The sequence below is a fragment of the Chlamydotis macqueenii genome, chromosome 6 (genome assembly GCF_036417535.1).
Source record: "Chlamydotis macqueenii isolate bChlMac1 chromosome 6, bChlMac1.mat, whole genome shotgun sequence".
Taxonomy (NCBI): Eukaryota; Metazoa; Chordata; class Aves; order Otidiformes; family Otididae; genus Chlamydotis; species Chlamydotis macqueenii.
This window is the reverse complement of record NC_141561.1, coordinates 8521641-8538534: the sequence shown is the minus strand read 5'-3', so window position 1 is coordinate 8538534 and position 16894 is coordinate 8521641. Positions and strand designations below refer to the sequence as shown.

Sequence of the window (16894 nt, the reverse complement as noted above, 5' to 3'; positions counted from 1 at the left end):
TGCACTCCCAAGTTTTTTTATGCTGCCCTACGTGGTAATCTAGGTCCCTGAGGCCCTGCCCAGGTTCATCCCTCCCCAGGGACAGTGCCAGGCTGAGGCCCCGAAGGCAGCAGGGGGGTACCTGCCCCACCCAGCTGGAGAAGGGCAGAAGGAGCAGCCAGATCCCCCCGTTCAGCAGTGAAAAGGAATTAATGGCCCAGTTCAAAACCAAGGGAGATGCAAGCCTGTGCTCCGAATCATGAGGTGTAAGCTTTTCCCCAAGATTTGTCACCCAAACAACAGGACCAGGGAGAAAACTTACCGTATAGCTTAGTAGCCAGGGCATTTGGCTGGAAAGGAGAGCTGCATTTAAGCTCCTGCTCCAGTTCATGTTCATTTCTAAAAATTGGAACAACTTCACTAAGATGTTAAAAAAATATTTGCCCTGGATGTTCATGAAGCAGGGTGTCTTCTGGGATCTGGGGAAGTGAAAACAGCTTCTGTGCTGCTCTTGCTTTCAAATGCCACACTTTGCCTAATCTTTCTTTTAATCCATTAAGAGAGGCGGCAAAAAATAAAACCCACACCCTTGATTTTTTTTTCTTTTCCTAACCATATCAGTGTTACATGTTCTTTATCAGGCACTACATCTTCAGTTCTTATAAACCCACTGCTGTTGTATTCTCTGGCTATCTCTCCAGCATTAAATGCATTTACACTAAAACCCTGCAAGTTTGGGAAAAAACTGCAGCCACTCTGGATGTTACTGTGAATCAGAGCAGACGAGGTGGCTTGCCAAACCACTGTGGCAAAACAGAAAACCCAGGAAGCATCTTGAACCTTCACCCAAAACATTATTCACAGGTCTCCCTCTTGTCCGGCTTCAGGAAAGATGCAGAAAGGCGTTTGCTAATTGGAGTAACACCACTTACAAAAGACATCTATGAGTAAGGCATGCTACAATTACCAGAAAATTTATACAATCTATTTAATATGGGAAAAAGCAACTGCGGTAGTGAGAAATTGCCATCTATCTGCTGGTACGGGGATTCACAAAGGAGCAGTACAAACAAACACCCAGGGCATCGCTTCTTGTGCGGGTGAGGCACACCTACAACTAGCACAAGTCAGGCTGTGCCTTCCCTTTGGTAATCAAAATTTCAAGAAAAATTTCAAAGATATGAGAGAGACGTGCAGTATGCAGAGAGGAGCTGGGCAGCTCTGTGCTGCTTAAAACAGGAAACCCAAAGGCTTATACTAGAAGAGAGAGGGTGACTGGCATTTGGAGCCCATTATTCCAGTGCTTGCTTCTGCAGGGAAAAATAAAAAAATAAACTAAGTGATGATAACAACTAATATGTTATTAATTTTACTACTGCAAAATTTTAGCAAAAACACCCTCCTGTCCGACACAGAAAATGACACTGTGACCAGGCAGTAAGCTTACACGGTACCACCGCGCCAGCTGGCAGCTGGAGCACAGGGCTCAGCATGCCCAGCAGTTGCCTGCAGTCAGCTTTGCAAGCAGTAACTCATTCATCCCAACAATGCCCGAATGCTTGGCCACAAGTGTTTTCACAAAATGAAGAGATGAGCCTAAACGGACTTGGCAGTGACCTTTGATTTATTCTAAGCTGCGTGAAAATACAAGTTTCTAACCGCACAAAGCCAATTAAACCTGGAGTCTCGCTTTGTCTAGTGGAATAAATCAAACTCTTGGAGACCAGTCTGCAAGTTTTCAGTGCTCCTTGCAATTTTCTGTGCAGAAACTGCTGCCCTGTGCTCCAGGGCACCCAGCAGTCATTGGGAAAATAAAAGTGCAAGCCTCCTGCATGCTGCTTCGTAACATCAGTGCCATTAAATCCTCCATTACACAATAACCATAGTGACTTTGTGGTACATTTGATGATTAAGAAGAAACGCCAGCATAGGGATTTTTTGCCACCTCACGTTTCTACACCTGCGTTTTGGATGCCTCCAGCTCAGTCACCCACAATGTCCCACAGCCACAGCTCTGTCCCGGCTGCACCCAGCTGAGCGCTGGAGGGAAAGGGAGTTACAGTTGCGTGCTGGATCCAGCCCTGGCCAGGCTACCTGTGTGCAACTTATCAAAGAAACATGGAGAGATTAGGGAAAGGATTTTGTTCTGTTGGTAATTAAGATCCCAAGAACACAGAGGATTTTTTAAATGAGGAAAAAAAAAAAAAAACAACAAAAAAAAGGCAGCTAAATTTGTATATGGGTGCATATTGTAATTGCCTTCTTTAAGTAATCTCCCTGATAATAAGCCACAGGAGGAAAAAAAAAAAAAAAAGTATCATTTAATTCTAACCTTTTTTCCTTTTCCTTTTCTTTTTTTTTAAACACTTGCCTTTGCAATTAACATTTTGGATGCTTTAAATTCAACGCAGCACAGAACAACAACAGGAGGTACAAGCTTTCAGAGAGTAGAGAGTTTTTCTGAAATTGCCTTTTATTCACGTTGCATGGTGTCTGCTTTACGTGATCCCTGGGATGACTCGCCCACAGGCTGCTCAGCCCCTCCAGCACCTCACCACCTCCTGCAGCCCGTATTTGGATCTGTGTTACACGTGCAGAGCACCGACGTGAACCATTCCCAGCGTTATTCCCAGTGTACAAGACTGTAATTGAGTATTACATCTTATGTGTTCAAGTATTGATGACTCTGTTCAGTCCAAGTCATTAATGGGAGCTGCTCATAGATTTTCAGTTCCCTAATGCACCAGGAGTCAGCCACAGCTGTACATCTTTCCTGAAATGATCTCTACAGTTTAAAAAAAAAAAAAAAAATAGAAAATACATTGCAAAAAAACTCCCACTTACTTCCTTCTATGAGAAGCTTAACATAATTTTGAATTACAGCTACAAGAAAACTACCCTTCTGTAAGGGTACAGGTACTTTCCCCTCCTTTCTTCTACACAAATGGCTAATAGAAGTTTAAAGCAATTTCCTTGGAGCCACAGGAAGATGAACACATATTGGAACAAACAAGTGCAACAAAAGACTAAGCTCCTACATCCCCGATTTTGTAATCAGTGAGCAAGTAACCTAGATAAAATTGTACACATCTCACCTAAGCAAGTCAGACAACACACGGACTGCTCAGCAGCACTTCGGGGACACATGCCACACCCTCTTCTGAGAGCTGAGGCCCACCAGTGACAGTGAGATGTTGAGACAACAGAGCTTGTCTTTGGAGCACAAGATTTCTAGTTCTGTACACATGGATGAAGAGTTTGGTGCAGAAGGTGCCCAAAACCACACCATCCTGGGCTGTTTCCGCTATTTTTATTCAGTTTTGACAGCAGGGATCCTTCAACCTAGGAAAACTCCTGGCCTCACTCCTGAACATATCGAATTCACAATGAAAACCCTGTGCCTCCCCCACTGAATACAGCTGGAATGCAAAACTCATCTTACTTTACACTTGGCAGCAACTCCTGCTCTCAGCCTGACAGCTTTCACGCTCAAATGTCAACCTTCCTCCCATAAAAGAGCTCATTTAGGAGCGGGCTTGTCTCCTCGACATACAAGCCATTTGCTAATCCAGTTACGACTGAGCCAGGTGCACAGCCCAGCTCTAGAGGGCTCCCACCACCAGGCAGCACATATTTCTGTGAAGTACAAACCCAACAGACCTGCCTGCAGCCGCGATTCCATCCGACACTGTCCCATCCCGGTGCAGCCTGTTTTTTCCCGTTCCCGCCTCCCTTCTCCTGCAAGAGCCCGGCTGCTGAAACACAACACATGAGAACCTACATATCACAAATTTTTAGAGCTTTTCAAGTGAATTTTTAAGACTCTACTTTCTAGAGTGGAAAAACACAATCTTGCCTTATTTTCAAGGCCATTGCAGCATGTCAGGAAATCTGGTCACCAGAGCATGATAAAGAACCAGTTGCAGAACCAGAGGACTGTTGGAAAAGCACAACTTAAATTAACTTCTTTATTTTACACATATTTGCCTATTGGTCTTTCTTACCACATGAATCAATCAGCAGTTATGACTTGAAAAGTCATTATTTTAAAAACTCTCAAAAATTGTATCATTGACAGGGAGATGTTAATAATATAGTTTTGTAACACAATTATTTAACACTTTCTTGTTTGCACCAAGGTTCTATTCAATTCCAGCATGTGAAGTTTTATAATGCTTGCTGTAAAAATACATTCCCATATGTATCCTTGTTTTGGAGTCTCATTTATCATGTTCTGAAGCAACTAGAAGCTCTGGCAATTGGTAAGCTTTTCTGAAAAAAAAATTCGAGGAATCTTTACAACTCAGAAGAAACAAAGAGATCCCCCTCTTGTGGTCTTCTACGTAAACAACCTTAACTACATGTGTGAGTTCAGAATTGTCTAAAGAGTTTTCTTTCAAACTTTCATCAAATATTAACAGAAATTGTAAGTAATTCCATTCAATATATGAAGTGTTCTTCCTAGAAAGAATGAGAAAGAGATTGTTTTCACTTTATTTTTATCTACATGGTATTTTCTTGCAGAAAAACCACAGAGATTTAAAATGCAGTGCTGTCTCCTGTATACCACCACTTGAAAGAAAGTGGGGGGAAAAAAAGTTACAGAACAAAGTAGATGAACAAACCTAACAACAGAGGAGATGTTAGGTTCATATAGATAAGTGCTATCTAGATGAACATATTAACTGCAGTTCTAAAATGCTCACACTTCAGTTTACACAATGCACATAATGATCTCTACCTTACAGACCAATCTTACTCTTCAAAAACCACAGCGGATATGTAGGAACCCATGCTCACAACTTCCCATGTAATGAGATTAACAAGTCTGACACAAACATAAAAAGAAATTTTGTGCCTTTATTGGAATGGTGTTAGGCTTTAAATACACCAATTTTGATAACCTGATTATTTGGTTTTAATTAGAAATGACACTACAGAACTGCAATACTGGTCCAACAGTCTTGTCTTTACTTTTTTTTTTTTTTTTTTAAAGCAAGAGATAGTATGAAAATGCACCAGGTAATCAGAAAGCACTAGCAGGCATCGGTTAATCCAAGATACTAGCTTCTTAGTTCCAAAAGCACTCGCATTGTATGGAACCCAGGATTTAGACTGGTCATGATTTGCAAGAACTAGTTGCATGATTCATGACTTTTTCTTTTTTTTTTTTAATTTACTTTCAAGTTGGTCACTGGTATTTTTTTTCCTCAAATATTACAGTTTAATTCATATTTTTCCTCAAAGTATAAAAAAGTATGAAATATAAACACGCTCCTGCATCGCACCCATGAAAGGGCACAATGGAAGCATTAGAGAGCTGACTATCTACACACCGTCAAATCCCATCAAATCTTGGATAATTCATTAATATACAAAATATCAGGGCACAGAAAGAAATAAAATCCACTTTTTTGTTTTGTTACGCACAGGTTCAAATAATCAATCTAAAGAAAAAACGTGATCATTTTGGCTTTCCACTACATCCGCATGTTGAGACACTTATTAAAATAATCCTGCTTAATCGTGTTTGGTCTTTTTCTTATTGTCAAGTCGTGTTTGTTATCTTAATACCAGCCATCAGACAAACAAGTAATCAGAAAGACTCCTCCTCCCCACCTCCCTGTCCCTGACCCCTCCGAGGTCAGCTTTAAGACATGACTCCAAACACAGGGTTGTGACGACAGATGCTAGGACCAATCTCTTCATAATCTTTTTTGGTATGGCATACTTGGTAGAATTCAGGCTGTAAAGGGGAGGAAAAAAAAAAAAAAAGTCAGTGGTACATACACCTTATTTTAACAATATTAACATTTACGTAACAAATGAGATCAAACAAATACAGGTAACTTTGCAGTCCTGAAATTAATATTACATCATGTACAGCTAAACACCAATGCAAACAATGTATTCTTCCTCAAAACTAAAACGAACTATTTAACAACTCACACAAAGCTGAAATTGAGCTTTCATTTGCTCTTTCAAACCTTTAAAGTCTAACATAATTTCAAAGGGCACAGAGAGGGTATATTTGCCACCCGAGGCCTATCTGAAATCCCCCAACTGCATTTAATATAAAGGGCAGGAGAGATGAGAACTCTGAAAGTGTAGCCAGAACGACTAAAGCATGCTCAGCTTTATCGTTAACTTACTGTGGAAGCCAGCATTGATCCTCCAAACCAAACAGCGTATCTTTGCATATGGTGTGTAATGACTTGTACATCAATGGGCTTAGGCTATAAAAGGGAAGGAAGAAGAAAATTAATACATTAAAAGACACTTTTGCTGGTAAAAATTAGGTATTTTTAAAAAAGGATTGCATAGTCCAAGTTTACTTTTCACAAATTAGTATTTTCTTAAATGCTGGGTATGTAATTTTACAATTATACCACCAGATTTTTCTCTTGAACAACCCAGACTAAAAAATAGCTCTTGATTGTAAGTCGCCAGCTACCTACTTCACCAGACATTAAGAGATACTTGCATTCACACCAATTTTCTCCCAAGAGGTCCACTACGGTGTTCCTCTACCATGTTCTATTTTATGTTTAATATCTTGAGGGACTGTTGATTTATGCAGTTGTAAGAACAGATCCATACTATTTACCTCTTTCGAAAAAACTCTTTAGAAAGTTAATTTTTAAGTTTCACATTATTTAACAAAGCATCAGTTGCAGATTGATTGAAAGCTTGTCTAGGACCAATACAGTCACAACCGCGCTTCTCAAAGCGACACTACTCATTTCAGCTAGCCCCTTTCACTCCACATCCACAAACCTTCATTCTTTATTTGTGCTTATCAAAAACACCAGTGTACATAACAGTTTCAGAATTTTTTTTAATTCCAGCATAATCTGCTAAAATCTCAACAATTTAAAATAGTATCTAAAAATTATTTCTAATACATTTCCAAATTTAAGACAGTGATTACTTGCAATGCCTAGGACTCTACAGAAGGAAGAATCGCATCAGATTTCCTTATTCGTATCCTGCTTCCTTACTCAGTGGTGAGTTTAGCAAGGAGAATGAAGAATAAGCCAGGTTACCTGAACCGGAGAACGGTATAAAACTGAAATTTCAGAGTTGTCTACATGGCATATTATGAAGCTATACTTGGGGTTTTAAGGATTGTTTGAGCTCATCTAGCTAGCGTACTACTAAAAAATAAATGAGGAAAATCACTTCAATCTTGCCTTAAAAAGGAAAAAGAAATAATTTTTATCTCTGCTGATATCTTTTATGCATGCAGAGCCAACAGAAAAAATGCAAAATCCAGATCAGAGGTCAAAACTGGAAAGGACTTTAAGGATCATGCAGTTTAGTGAAAACATGAAGTTATTTCATAGGACTATAGGATAATTTAAGTGGGAAGGGACTTCAGAATATCTCTAGTTCAGCCTCCTGCCGAAAGTAGAGTCAACTACGAGGTCAGAGGAAGTTATTCAGAGTTTTATCCAGCTGAATCTCAAAAATCTGCAAGGATGGAGACTGCACAACCTCTCTGGACAGCCTTTTACAATGCCTGATTATCCCCACAATGAAAAAGTTTTTTCCTTTTATCCAAGCTGACCCACTTTCATTTCAATTTACATCTGTTGTTGCTCATGCCCACCACTCAGCACTGTCAAGGGCCTGGTTCCACTTTCTTGATCACCATCCCACACATACACAAGGGGCTGCTACTAGGACTCCTAAAGCCTTCTCTAGAGAAGGTCAGTTCTCTCAGCCTTTCTTCACAGGACAAGTGCTCCACAGTCCTCCGATTACCCTGGTGGCCTGACAATGAGCTCTCTCATTATCTTGAAGTTCAAAAGACTGAAGACAATGATTTGCAACTAATCACTAACTGCTTTTACAGATCAGGCATAAGTCCCATCCTTCCTTATGTAAAAGTTTCCCAGTATCAGTCTACATTTCTCTACAATACACGAATCTCTGAAAAGCTTCTAGAAGAACTTTAAATGAAAACTAAGACATTTCAACAAGAACAATATCATTGCAATACATTATTTTCACATTTTCCAAGTAACAAGGGATAGAAAGATGCTTGTTAAATGCATTAGCTGCAAAAACTAACCTTCAGTCTGCCACCACTAAGTTCTTCACTAAGTTTCAGTCTGGCATCAACAGTCCTTTTCAAGTCTCGCTGTAAACGGCGACCAAAGTCCCTGAACATGGTTGAACCTCCAGAGAGGACAATATTCTGTTTGGAGTAACAAAAATTATTAACTGCTTCTGGAAATTTAAGTCTCCAACTTTAAGTATCTACATACAGTTTTTAAAATTACAGTTAAGAGGTATGCTTTTACTTTAAGTTTTAAATTATCTAACACTTAAGCATGACAGAATATGAACCCACAAGGAGGTTGTCACATTAAAATTAGTTGTGCTTTAAAATCCATTTATATCTCAGTACATCTCACTTCTTTCACTCAGATTTCCCTTACTTCTTTAAAAAAAAAAAAAAAGTTTGAGTAATGAAACCACATTCTGAAAAGGTGTAAGTGAACAACATAAAGCCTTCTGCATGTTAGACTTGTTTATAGAAAAACTGTTCATTTTGTTGGGATTTTTAGGGTTTTTGCCTTTTTAAAATAGAGTTTCAAATATGTATTTCAATATAAAACACAACCCTTCTAAAACAAATACTAAAAAAACTCATTATAGCTACTGACCTTATACAGAGGACGTCTAACATCAATGGGACAATTCTGAATAACTTCATCTACTACTTCTGAGATTGGTTGTGTGAAGTCAGGATTAGCAAACTATAATAAAGAATAAAAACAGATGAGTCAACATGTAGGACCACATACTGCAAAGGAAAGGGAGTAAAAAAAAAAAAAAAAGGGAAGACAAAAATCCATCCTATTATACTAAAGATGTCATGAAAACTACCAATTGAAATAACATTACCTATTTTTGCTGCCATTTATAAAGGTTCTGAAAAAATAATAAATCTCAAGTACCTATTTTGCCAGCTACTCTCTTAGATAGTTTTTGTTAACCGTAACAGGTCAAAGAATACATGCCCTTCTCAGATGCTGAGCTCTAGAGTAAAACAGCATAACATGAAAAAAGTTGCAACAGAAGAATGAAAAGGGGGAGAGAGATTCATGCAGAAAAAGAAAAGAAAAAAAAAAGAAAGAAAGAAAGAAAGAAAGAAAGGTTTTATTCACATTTCATTTTTCCCAACACTGGCAGAGAGACTGAGGGTATAAAGGCAAGATGACATAGTATTTAGAAACTTGACTTTTCAACAGAGAGATAAGAAAACAGAGTAAAATCCATCAAGACCTGAAAACTCTGTTTAAAATTCCAAGAAGAAAATACAGGTTTAGTAATGCATTTACTTTAAAAGTTTCAAATATAGTGCTTTGTTTAGGTATTGACCTGAATTTGGATAAAGTTTACTCTCAATCAAGAATCAAAATCACATTGAGCTACAATAATAGCTGGTATCTATTTACAAATAAGGAGAAACAGAAGTCAAGATAACCCCTTCTTTAAAAGTTTGTGAATACTATTTATATGCTATCATCTAAAATGCACCTAAAAGAAAAAGTGCGGACAATTCAAATCAACTTACCTCAGGATGGAAGAAAATCTCTGGCCCCAGGAATCTCTCATACCCAACATCAATGGTAAATTCTTTCTTTGAGATAGCATTAATTCCAGTATACTGTTTAATCCACTTTGTACCATCTGTGTCATACTTGTTAAATTCTTTTACTAAGTCAGGGCAAACATAACTAAAGCGTTCCTGAAAATTGAAAACAAACAGAAGTATCTTAAGTATAGCAGAGACGATGGTATGAAATTTTAAAAAATGTGGTAATTTAAAGCTTTAAGAATAAAAGTTTTAAACTGGCAGATACAGAACAGGCTTCAAAAATGGCTGAACTGACATTTACTGTATGTAGTTAGATAATGGCTCTGCTACTACACATCATTTCTGTGTGGCACAAAGCAGCACATCTTGCTGAGCTAAATTACTTTTTCATCTATTCTTCCTCTAAACTTCTATGACGGTGAAAAATGAGTTCTAAAGTATATTGAAGGATTGCCATAGAAACAGGTTTAAACAGGTGTACTTTAAGCTGAAAGTCTTTCAGAATAGCTTTGTACTACAAAAAAAAAGAACATATCAACATTCAGAAAGAATAAAAGAGTAATTAGAGCTCTTTACATTACACATCCTACTGAGAGTATTTCCTACTGAATATTACAATAATATTACTAAGGGAGGGGAGGAGAAAGGGGAGATTACAAGTGAAGAGTGAAATTCTAGGCCAAATTGAGCATAACACAACAGTGTGCCTTAGATTTAAGGTATTCATATTATTATTTAGAGATATTTATATTATTTAGAAACAGAGCACCATTACTTGGTAAGACAATTATTTTAAGAGATTCTTTTATTTTAAAAACAGATATCAAGCTCTGATCTAAAATCACCTTAATGTCTGTAACGTTCACATTACCTTCACTGCTTTAGCTGTTTCCAAGGATTGCTCAGGAGGAATTCCTACTTCTCGCTCCCTCAGCAGCTGCTGAATGAAGTATGTTATATCTCGCCCCGCAATTGGAATGTGTTTGATACAGCTGCCAATCACATATCCTTCAGCCTGTAATTAATTGGGAGAAAGATATTGACAAGAACTCCTTTCCAGAAAGCCTAGAAGGAAGAGATGGAGTCTAAACTCCTGTGCACTACCTGCAACTGTGAGATTGAAGCTCTTTAAGAGGGGTTCATTTAATTACCAGAAATCCAATTCTTCAGTAGCCTTATTTCACTTGTTAAAGAGTTGTGCTTTGCCTTGGTTCATAATTCTTACAAGGTTAGGAGGAACAGAAAGGTCACTAGTACATAAGGCAGATAAATAGCTATACTCACTATTCCTTGGCCTTTATTTTCTCTTCAAAATGAGGTTACTCTTACCAAAAAGGTCAAGGAACCTTGTATCATGAAATATTATTTTAGAATAAATGGTGTGGCTCTGCAGTCACAGCCACTGATGTAAGACGTTACAATCCACATGAACCAAAATTAGTTTTCTGAAAGCAGGGAGAAAATGCATCATTTCAGCACATTAACTGAGACTGCTTAGAACATCAGACTGGCCCATACTCATCTATCAGTCTACCCTTGTAAGTCACACTCATCCTGGGGGCCAGTATCAGGGCATTAAAAATATCTGGTTTAAAGACAGAACTCTGAAGTGTTTGAGACTGGCTGTCAACCTCCCCAGATATGCTACATCCAAACAGATGAATCCAGGTATCACACTAACAAATGCTTAAAATTCCCTACATACACCTTAAATTTATATAAAATGCTCCAAGACAAAAAAAAATTATAAAGTCATTAAAAAAATGTACCACCACAGAGAAGCATTTGTTAATTCCTCTATTTTATTAAAAAAAGTGGTATATTATCGATGTCCATTTGTTCAACATGTCTAAAAATTCCAGAAATCACGCAAATGTCACTCTACAAAGGAGTTTAATGCTTCAAGTGATATAGAATACCTACTCTTATTTCAATTAAAAAAAAAAAACAAAACCACGAATCAGGAGAAGTTTAACTGTTTTAAAGAGCAATAACTACTAAGTACAATTTCTAAAAAGTTTACCTAAAAAAGGTTGGAAATTTCAATTCTTTCCTCCATCTAATAAGATAGGCCATCTTGGATGAATAATATGAACAAAGATTTAGCCACTATGTTCCACCAAGATGAATAACAAATTGCTACATCAGATCTTCAATCACCACCAATGCTACTATTCAGTGTAACAAATAACTTTTAAAAATTGAGGTTACTGTGGCATGATAAAGCTTTGTACAGATTTTAGTCTTAAAAATTGCAATCTAACTTAATTTGGAAAATAAAAATGTGTCTGGTGCCTTAGACACCCATTTAACTTTCCAAGGAAAGATGGGCAGAGAGACATATTACCAGCCACTTGAAATAAAGAACACTATTAAATATTCCAATTCTAAAATTTCAACTACATAGCTTTGTAAAACGAAATGCATACCTACAGCAAAATCAGTAATTTGGCGATTAAGAAACTGCAGTTGTAAATCTTAATTATTTAATAAAACATCATATGATCATACTATTTTTTGCTTTTAGCAATTCAATATATTGGAACAGATATTCAACATTAATTAACCTTGTGGAGGGGCTCAGTCAGGTAGGAACTTTTTTTCTTTTTGCTTGTATTGTTGATGCATGATAGCATACTACTAAACACTGGTCAACAGACAGAAAAATTGTAAACAATATTACATTTGCCCTCAAATATTTTGTATTATTTCTATTTATACATTAATTGACTGAATTACACAAAAAGTTTCCAAACTTTTTGGACTGACTATTGTAAAGAGCATATTCACTCTTATCAGCAAAAGAAACTGGAAATATGATAAAGCACTGCAATTTCATTGATCACTAAGAAAATCACCTGTTAAGATAAGTCACTGAAAGACAATATGCCCTAACAAACTCAGGGTGCAGAGAAATTCTTCAAGAGTTTCTGCACTATAAAATAAACAAAATAACTCACACTCACAACCCTGGAAATTATCTGACATTTTGGAGGATTCTTATCTAGAATTCAGTCTGTGTAAGTGGAAACTTGGTTTTTGAGAAGATACAAGACAAACTGTTCTCTGGTTATACTGTTTCTATAGTTTTGATGTATACTTACAACAGGAATAACATGAGTGACACCATCACCACTGTCTATAACTGTGCCAGTCAGTGTTCGTTCGCCTACTTGTCTTGACGTCCAAGATGCGGCTAAGGCAAGGACAGCCTTGTAAAAGAACACAGAGGAAAAACAAATCTTCATAGAAGCACCGCATGGCAGATTCCACCTTCCACTACCCCTCCCACCAATACTCAGACTGACGCTCTCATGGTAATTTACAGCATGGAAACTGATTTAGTAATATCACATATATATGTATGCCACAGCTTACAAAAGCGACTGCATAAATGTAGTTTTTGACTCCTAATGCTTTTTAGCCATGTTCAAACACCTTTTTAGCTACTTCCTATTGAGGGGGGATTCAATTTTTGGCCTAATATTATTATGATGTGATGTGTTGGGTTATTTATGATGCAACAGATATTAGACTTTACTGCTTAGAGGTCGCCTTCTAAACAGGGAACAGAGCAACACTAGCTAGCGAACAAACTACAGAACGCGTATCAAACTACAATGCATATCAAACATCTGCTAACCAAAAGTATATAAAAGTATCCCAAACACCACTCCTACAGTTTTCATAGTGAAATTAGTTTTAGCTTAAGGAGAAATACCGTAGCTCTAACTTTCAACAGCCCTGCCCTTACCTGAACAGCAATATATAGCCCTGGAACATTGAAAGACTCGAACATGATTTCAGCAGTATATTCTCTATTTTCTGGAGTATTTAATGGAGGCTCAGTCTGCAAGACACAAAAAAGAACCCCAAGTTTAACTTACATTCAAGTGAAACACTTGACTTAAAAAAAAAAAAAAAATTAACCAAATCCAAAACTTTGAAAGATAAATCATTCAACAATAGCACATAAAAATAGTAATCTGCAAAGCGTGCTTTTAAAGGCAAACAGTGCCATTAAGAAAATCTAAAAAATCCTCTAACAACAACAGAATTTATGCAAACTGCCCTGCAAAAACATGATGATCAGAGTGAAAACCAAAAAACAGAAGTATAATAAAAATGTTATACTAATTAATGCTTAAGAATTTACATTGGTGGTCCCCTTCGTGAGTCGGTTAGCTCATTACAACTTTTGATTTCACTGAAAGAATCAAGGACTGCTCCTTGCAGGAGGGTTGGACTAAATGACCTTTAAAAGGTCCCTTTCAACCCAAACCATTCGATGATTCTATGGCTATCAATCTAAAAATGCCAAAGGATGCAGTTTAGCACATTTAAAGAATGACAATTATTAAAAAAATTTCTTAGTGACTTCTTAAAAAAAGCTGGTTTTCTTCAGAAGGTAATTGCTATAAAACAAGTTGATATGATCAGTTTTAAAAATGTATCAAGCAAGAAAAGCAACAACATAAAAGCACTGTAATAGTATGCTATAATTTTCATGAAAATAGCCAAACATACTTAATATTAAGTCTCTCCTCTGGAAGAGCATTTTGGATAGTGCTACAGTATATTTGAGAAAAAAAAAGTATCACTCTTCCGTTACATAAACTATGTAACAAGTGGGTAAAGACAGGAGGGAGTCAGGCTCTTCAAAGGTGATAAGGACAAGAGGCCATGGAGACCAGTTGCAACACGGGAAACCCTAGTAGGTACTAGAAGGAAAATTAGGTAACATGAGGGTGGTCAAACACAGGGATAGGTGCCCAGAGTTCTTATGGCACCTTGATCACTGGAGATATTCAAAGCTTGGCTGAACATAGCCTTGAGTAGCTGGACCTAATTAGACCTGCTTCAAAGAGGTGGTTGCATTAGATGTTCTTTAACAAGTATGGTCAACACCTCTAATTCCAAACTTGCTCTATAAACAGACTATTTCAATGGCCTTAAATAAAATACTAAGGAACAGCAGATGCTTCAGAGTAATAGCAACCTTAACTCAGATCTATTTTGCCCAATATGGCAATCAATCCTTCTAATTTCACAAAAAAAAAAAAAAAAAAAAAAACCTCCCTGTCTGGACACACCACCCAGGTGGCAGCATTGCAGAGACAGAATTGCAATTATTTAGTTAAGTCAAAACACACAGGTACTTTTTGCCTCAAAAACCATAAACATGGTTCTTGAATTCAGTAGGTAAGTAACAGAAAAAAAAAAAGTAGACGCAATTTGGAGGGAAATGAGAAGAAAATAGAAAAAAAAAGTTTACAGTTCAGACATTCTGACATCTTTAGAAAATTAAACAACCTGGATGGGATAAGCCAGGTCATGGAAGTTTCAGGAAAATTAAAGTAAATATAAATTACAATATAAGTATATTCGTATTTTAGAATTATTACATAAGTCAGCACAAACATTCTTACTAGTGATACGCAATTTCATAAGTGGAACATAATTTTACCTACCAAAAGAAAATAATGATCCTCGGGTTCTGCCCTTAGATATTTAAAGATTACTTGCTCCATAAACCTCTCCATCAAGTCCCAGTCTTCAACTATACCATGGCGGATGGGCCACTGTTGCACAAGAATATAAAGATATAATTGGAAACAAAAGACAGGGGGAGGGGAGGTGGAAGTCAGTGTTTTCAGCTGCAGTAAAAGCATATGATCTACACATTCAAGAAACTCTGCATTAGGTTTTTCCTATTGCGATCTGACATCTACTTGAAATTCAGATTCCAGCCTTGAACAGCAGAGGCAACTCATTGTGCTTTTGTCAGTACAACAGAATGGTGGCACGAGGACAAACCAAAGGTCCTCCCTGGCCCAGCATTCCGAGTCTGACGTTGCTGATAGAAAATGCCAAAGAACATGAAAGAATGTGATATTTCCGCTTAACACTCTCCCAGCCTCCCTTCACTTCAAAGGAAATATTTATTTATTCACATACTTTTTTGCAAATTCCCACAAGCTCCTGAAGGTCAACAAAACTAATATCAAACCTTATTTTCCATTAACAGAGTTAATATGAAAATAAGATTAAAATTAACCAAAAAGCATTCATAAGCTGTTTACTCTATAGCTGATGTTTTCTAAAGAATATTGGAAAACTATTTTAAACATTTCTCTTAATACCTTGGTTGCGTATGTTGGTTTTTCTATTGCTTCATCCCCGATAAAGAAGTCTAAATCATCAACACCTTTCAAAACCCTCCTTTGTGCTTGATCGACCACTTTTGCGGATTCTTTGATAGCAATACCTTTAACAGAGAACACAAATAACATTATGGATCACATATCCTGCACACACACACACACACAAATGAAAACCCCAATATCTAAATACAGATTTAATTGTTAGACGCTCAACATGCAATCAGAGAGGAAATATAAAAAGAATCATTAAGGATAGCTCTACATATCTCATTTTATTCAACAAGTGGGCCAGTTTTCTGCACACTCCCCTAATAATAATTTAAAAAAGGAATGCAGTTATAGAAGTCATATAAAGAAAGAAAACATGTTGTCGTTATGGATGTTTTATCTCACTTGCATCAATTTGATTTCTGGACATACTATGAAAATGAGATAAGGCACACAGAAGAGACTAAATAGCAAGTAAATAAGCAAAAAAGCATATACAAAAAGAAGTCAGGAAGGAAGAAGTAGGAGAAAACGTAAAAGCATACAGAAAAATAAAATTGGACAGAAATAAAAAGAGTATTTTTAAAAGGAAAGGAAAGCGTCTAAAGGAAAGCACCTTTAGATGCTTTAAAACAGATTTTCACAAAGTCTATGCTTAATTTCTTCCTTTAAACCCTACTCCTCTCTTACCGTCAATAATAGGATAGAGAATTTCATTTAAGAAATACTATAAATCTCTTCCTTCACTTCAAGGAATAACTGGCAAAAGTTAAGAGTTTGTATCTAGGCAATTTACTCGTTCCAGGATAATTACTCATCATAAATAAAGAAAAAAGTTTTTATCAGAAAAATACTGGCTAAGGCTAAACACGGAATCCTGGAAAGATGGATGAGCGATTAGATATCACAGGAACACAGGTGTTCCCTTCCCTCATCTTCTGCATCAGCCCCCTGGCTAACAGGGCTGCAGTGCCAGCAATACCTGCTGTATCTTTTCAAGTCTTACTAATTGCCTTTAAACACAATCCTTCACACAAATGAGGAAATTCATGTATGTGAGAAGCATTAACATCAGCCTCAAATATTAAGAGGTCATGATCCAACAGCTTTTTCGAAAGTAGAATTATTTTGCTAATTCTCACCTTCAGTT

General features: G+C 37.0%; 1 protein-coding gene across 1 annotated transcript in view; it reads right to left on the bottom strand.

Moving 5' to 3' along the window:
- Positions 1-4819: 4819 nt before the first annotated feature.
- ACTR3 (actin related protein 3) overlaps positions 4820-16894 on the bottom strand; it is a 30051-nt gene continuing 17976 nt past the window's right edge. Inside the window, exons 3-12 of the mRNA XM_086751004.1 lie at positions 15736-15860; positions 15064-15174; positions 13347-13442; positions 12697-12804; positions 10464-10607; positions 9569-9742; positions 8655-8747; positions 8057-8182; positions 6132-6215; positions 4820-5725 (exon numbers count right to left, since the gene is read on the bottom strand). Coding sequence (XP_086607130.1) covers positions 5630-5725; positions 6132-6215; positions 8057-8182; positions 8655-8747; positions 9569-9742; positions 10464-10607; positions 12697-12804; positions 13347-13442; positions 15064-15174; positions 15736-15860 — 1157 coding nt within the window. The 3' untranslated portion in view covers positions 4820-5629. The remainder of the gene's footprint in view (positions 5726-6131; positions 6216-8056; positions 8183-8654; positions 8748-9568; positions 9743-10463; positions 10608-12696; positions 12805-13346; positions 13443-15063; positions 15175-15735; positions 15861-16894) is intronic.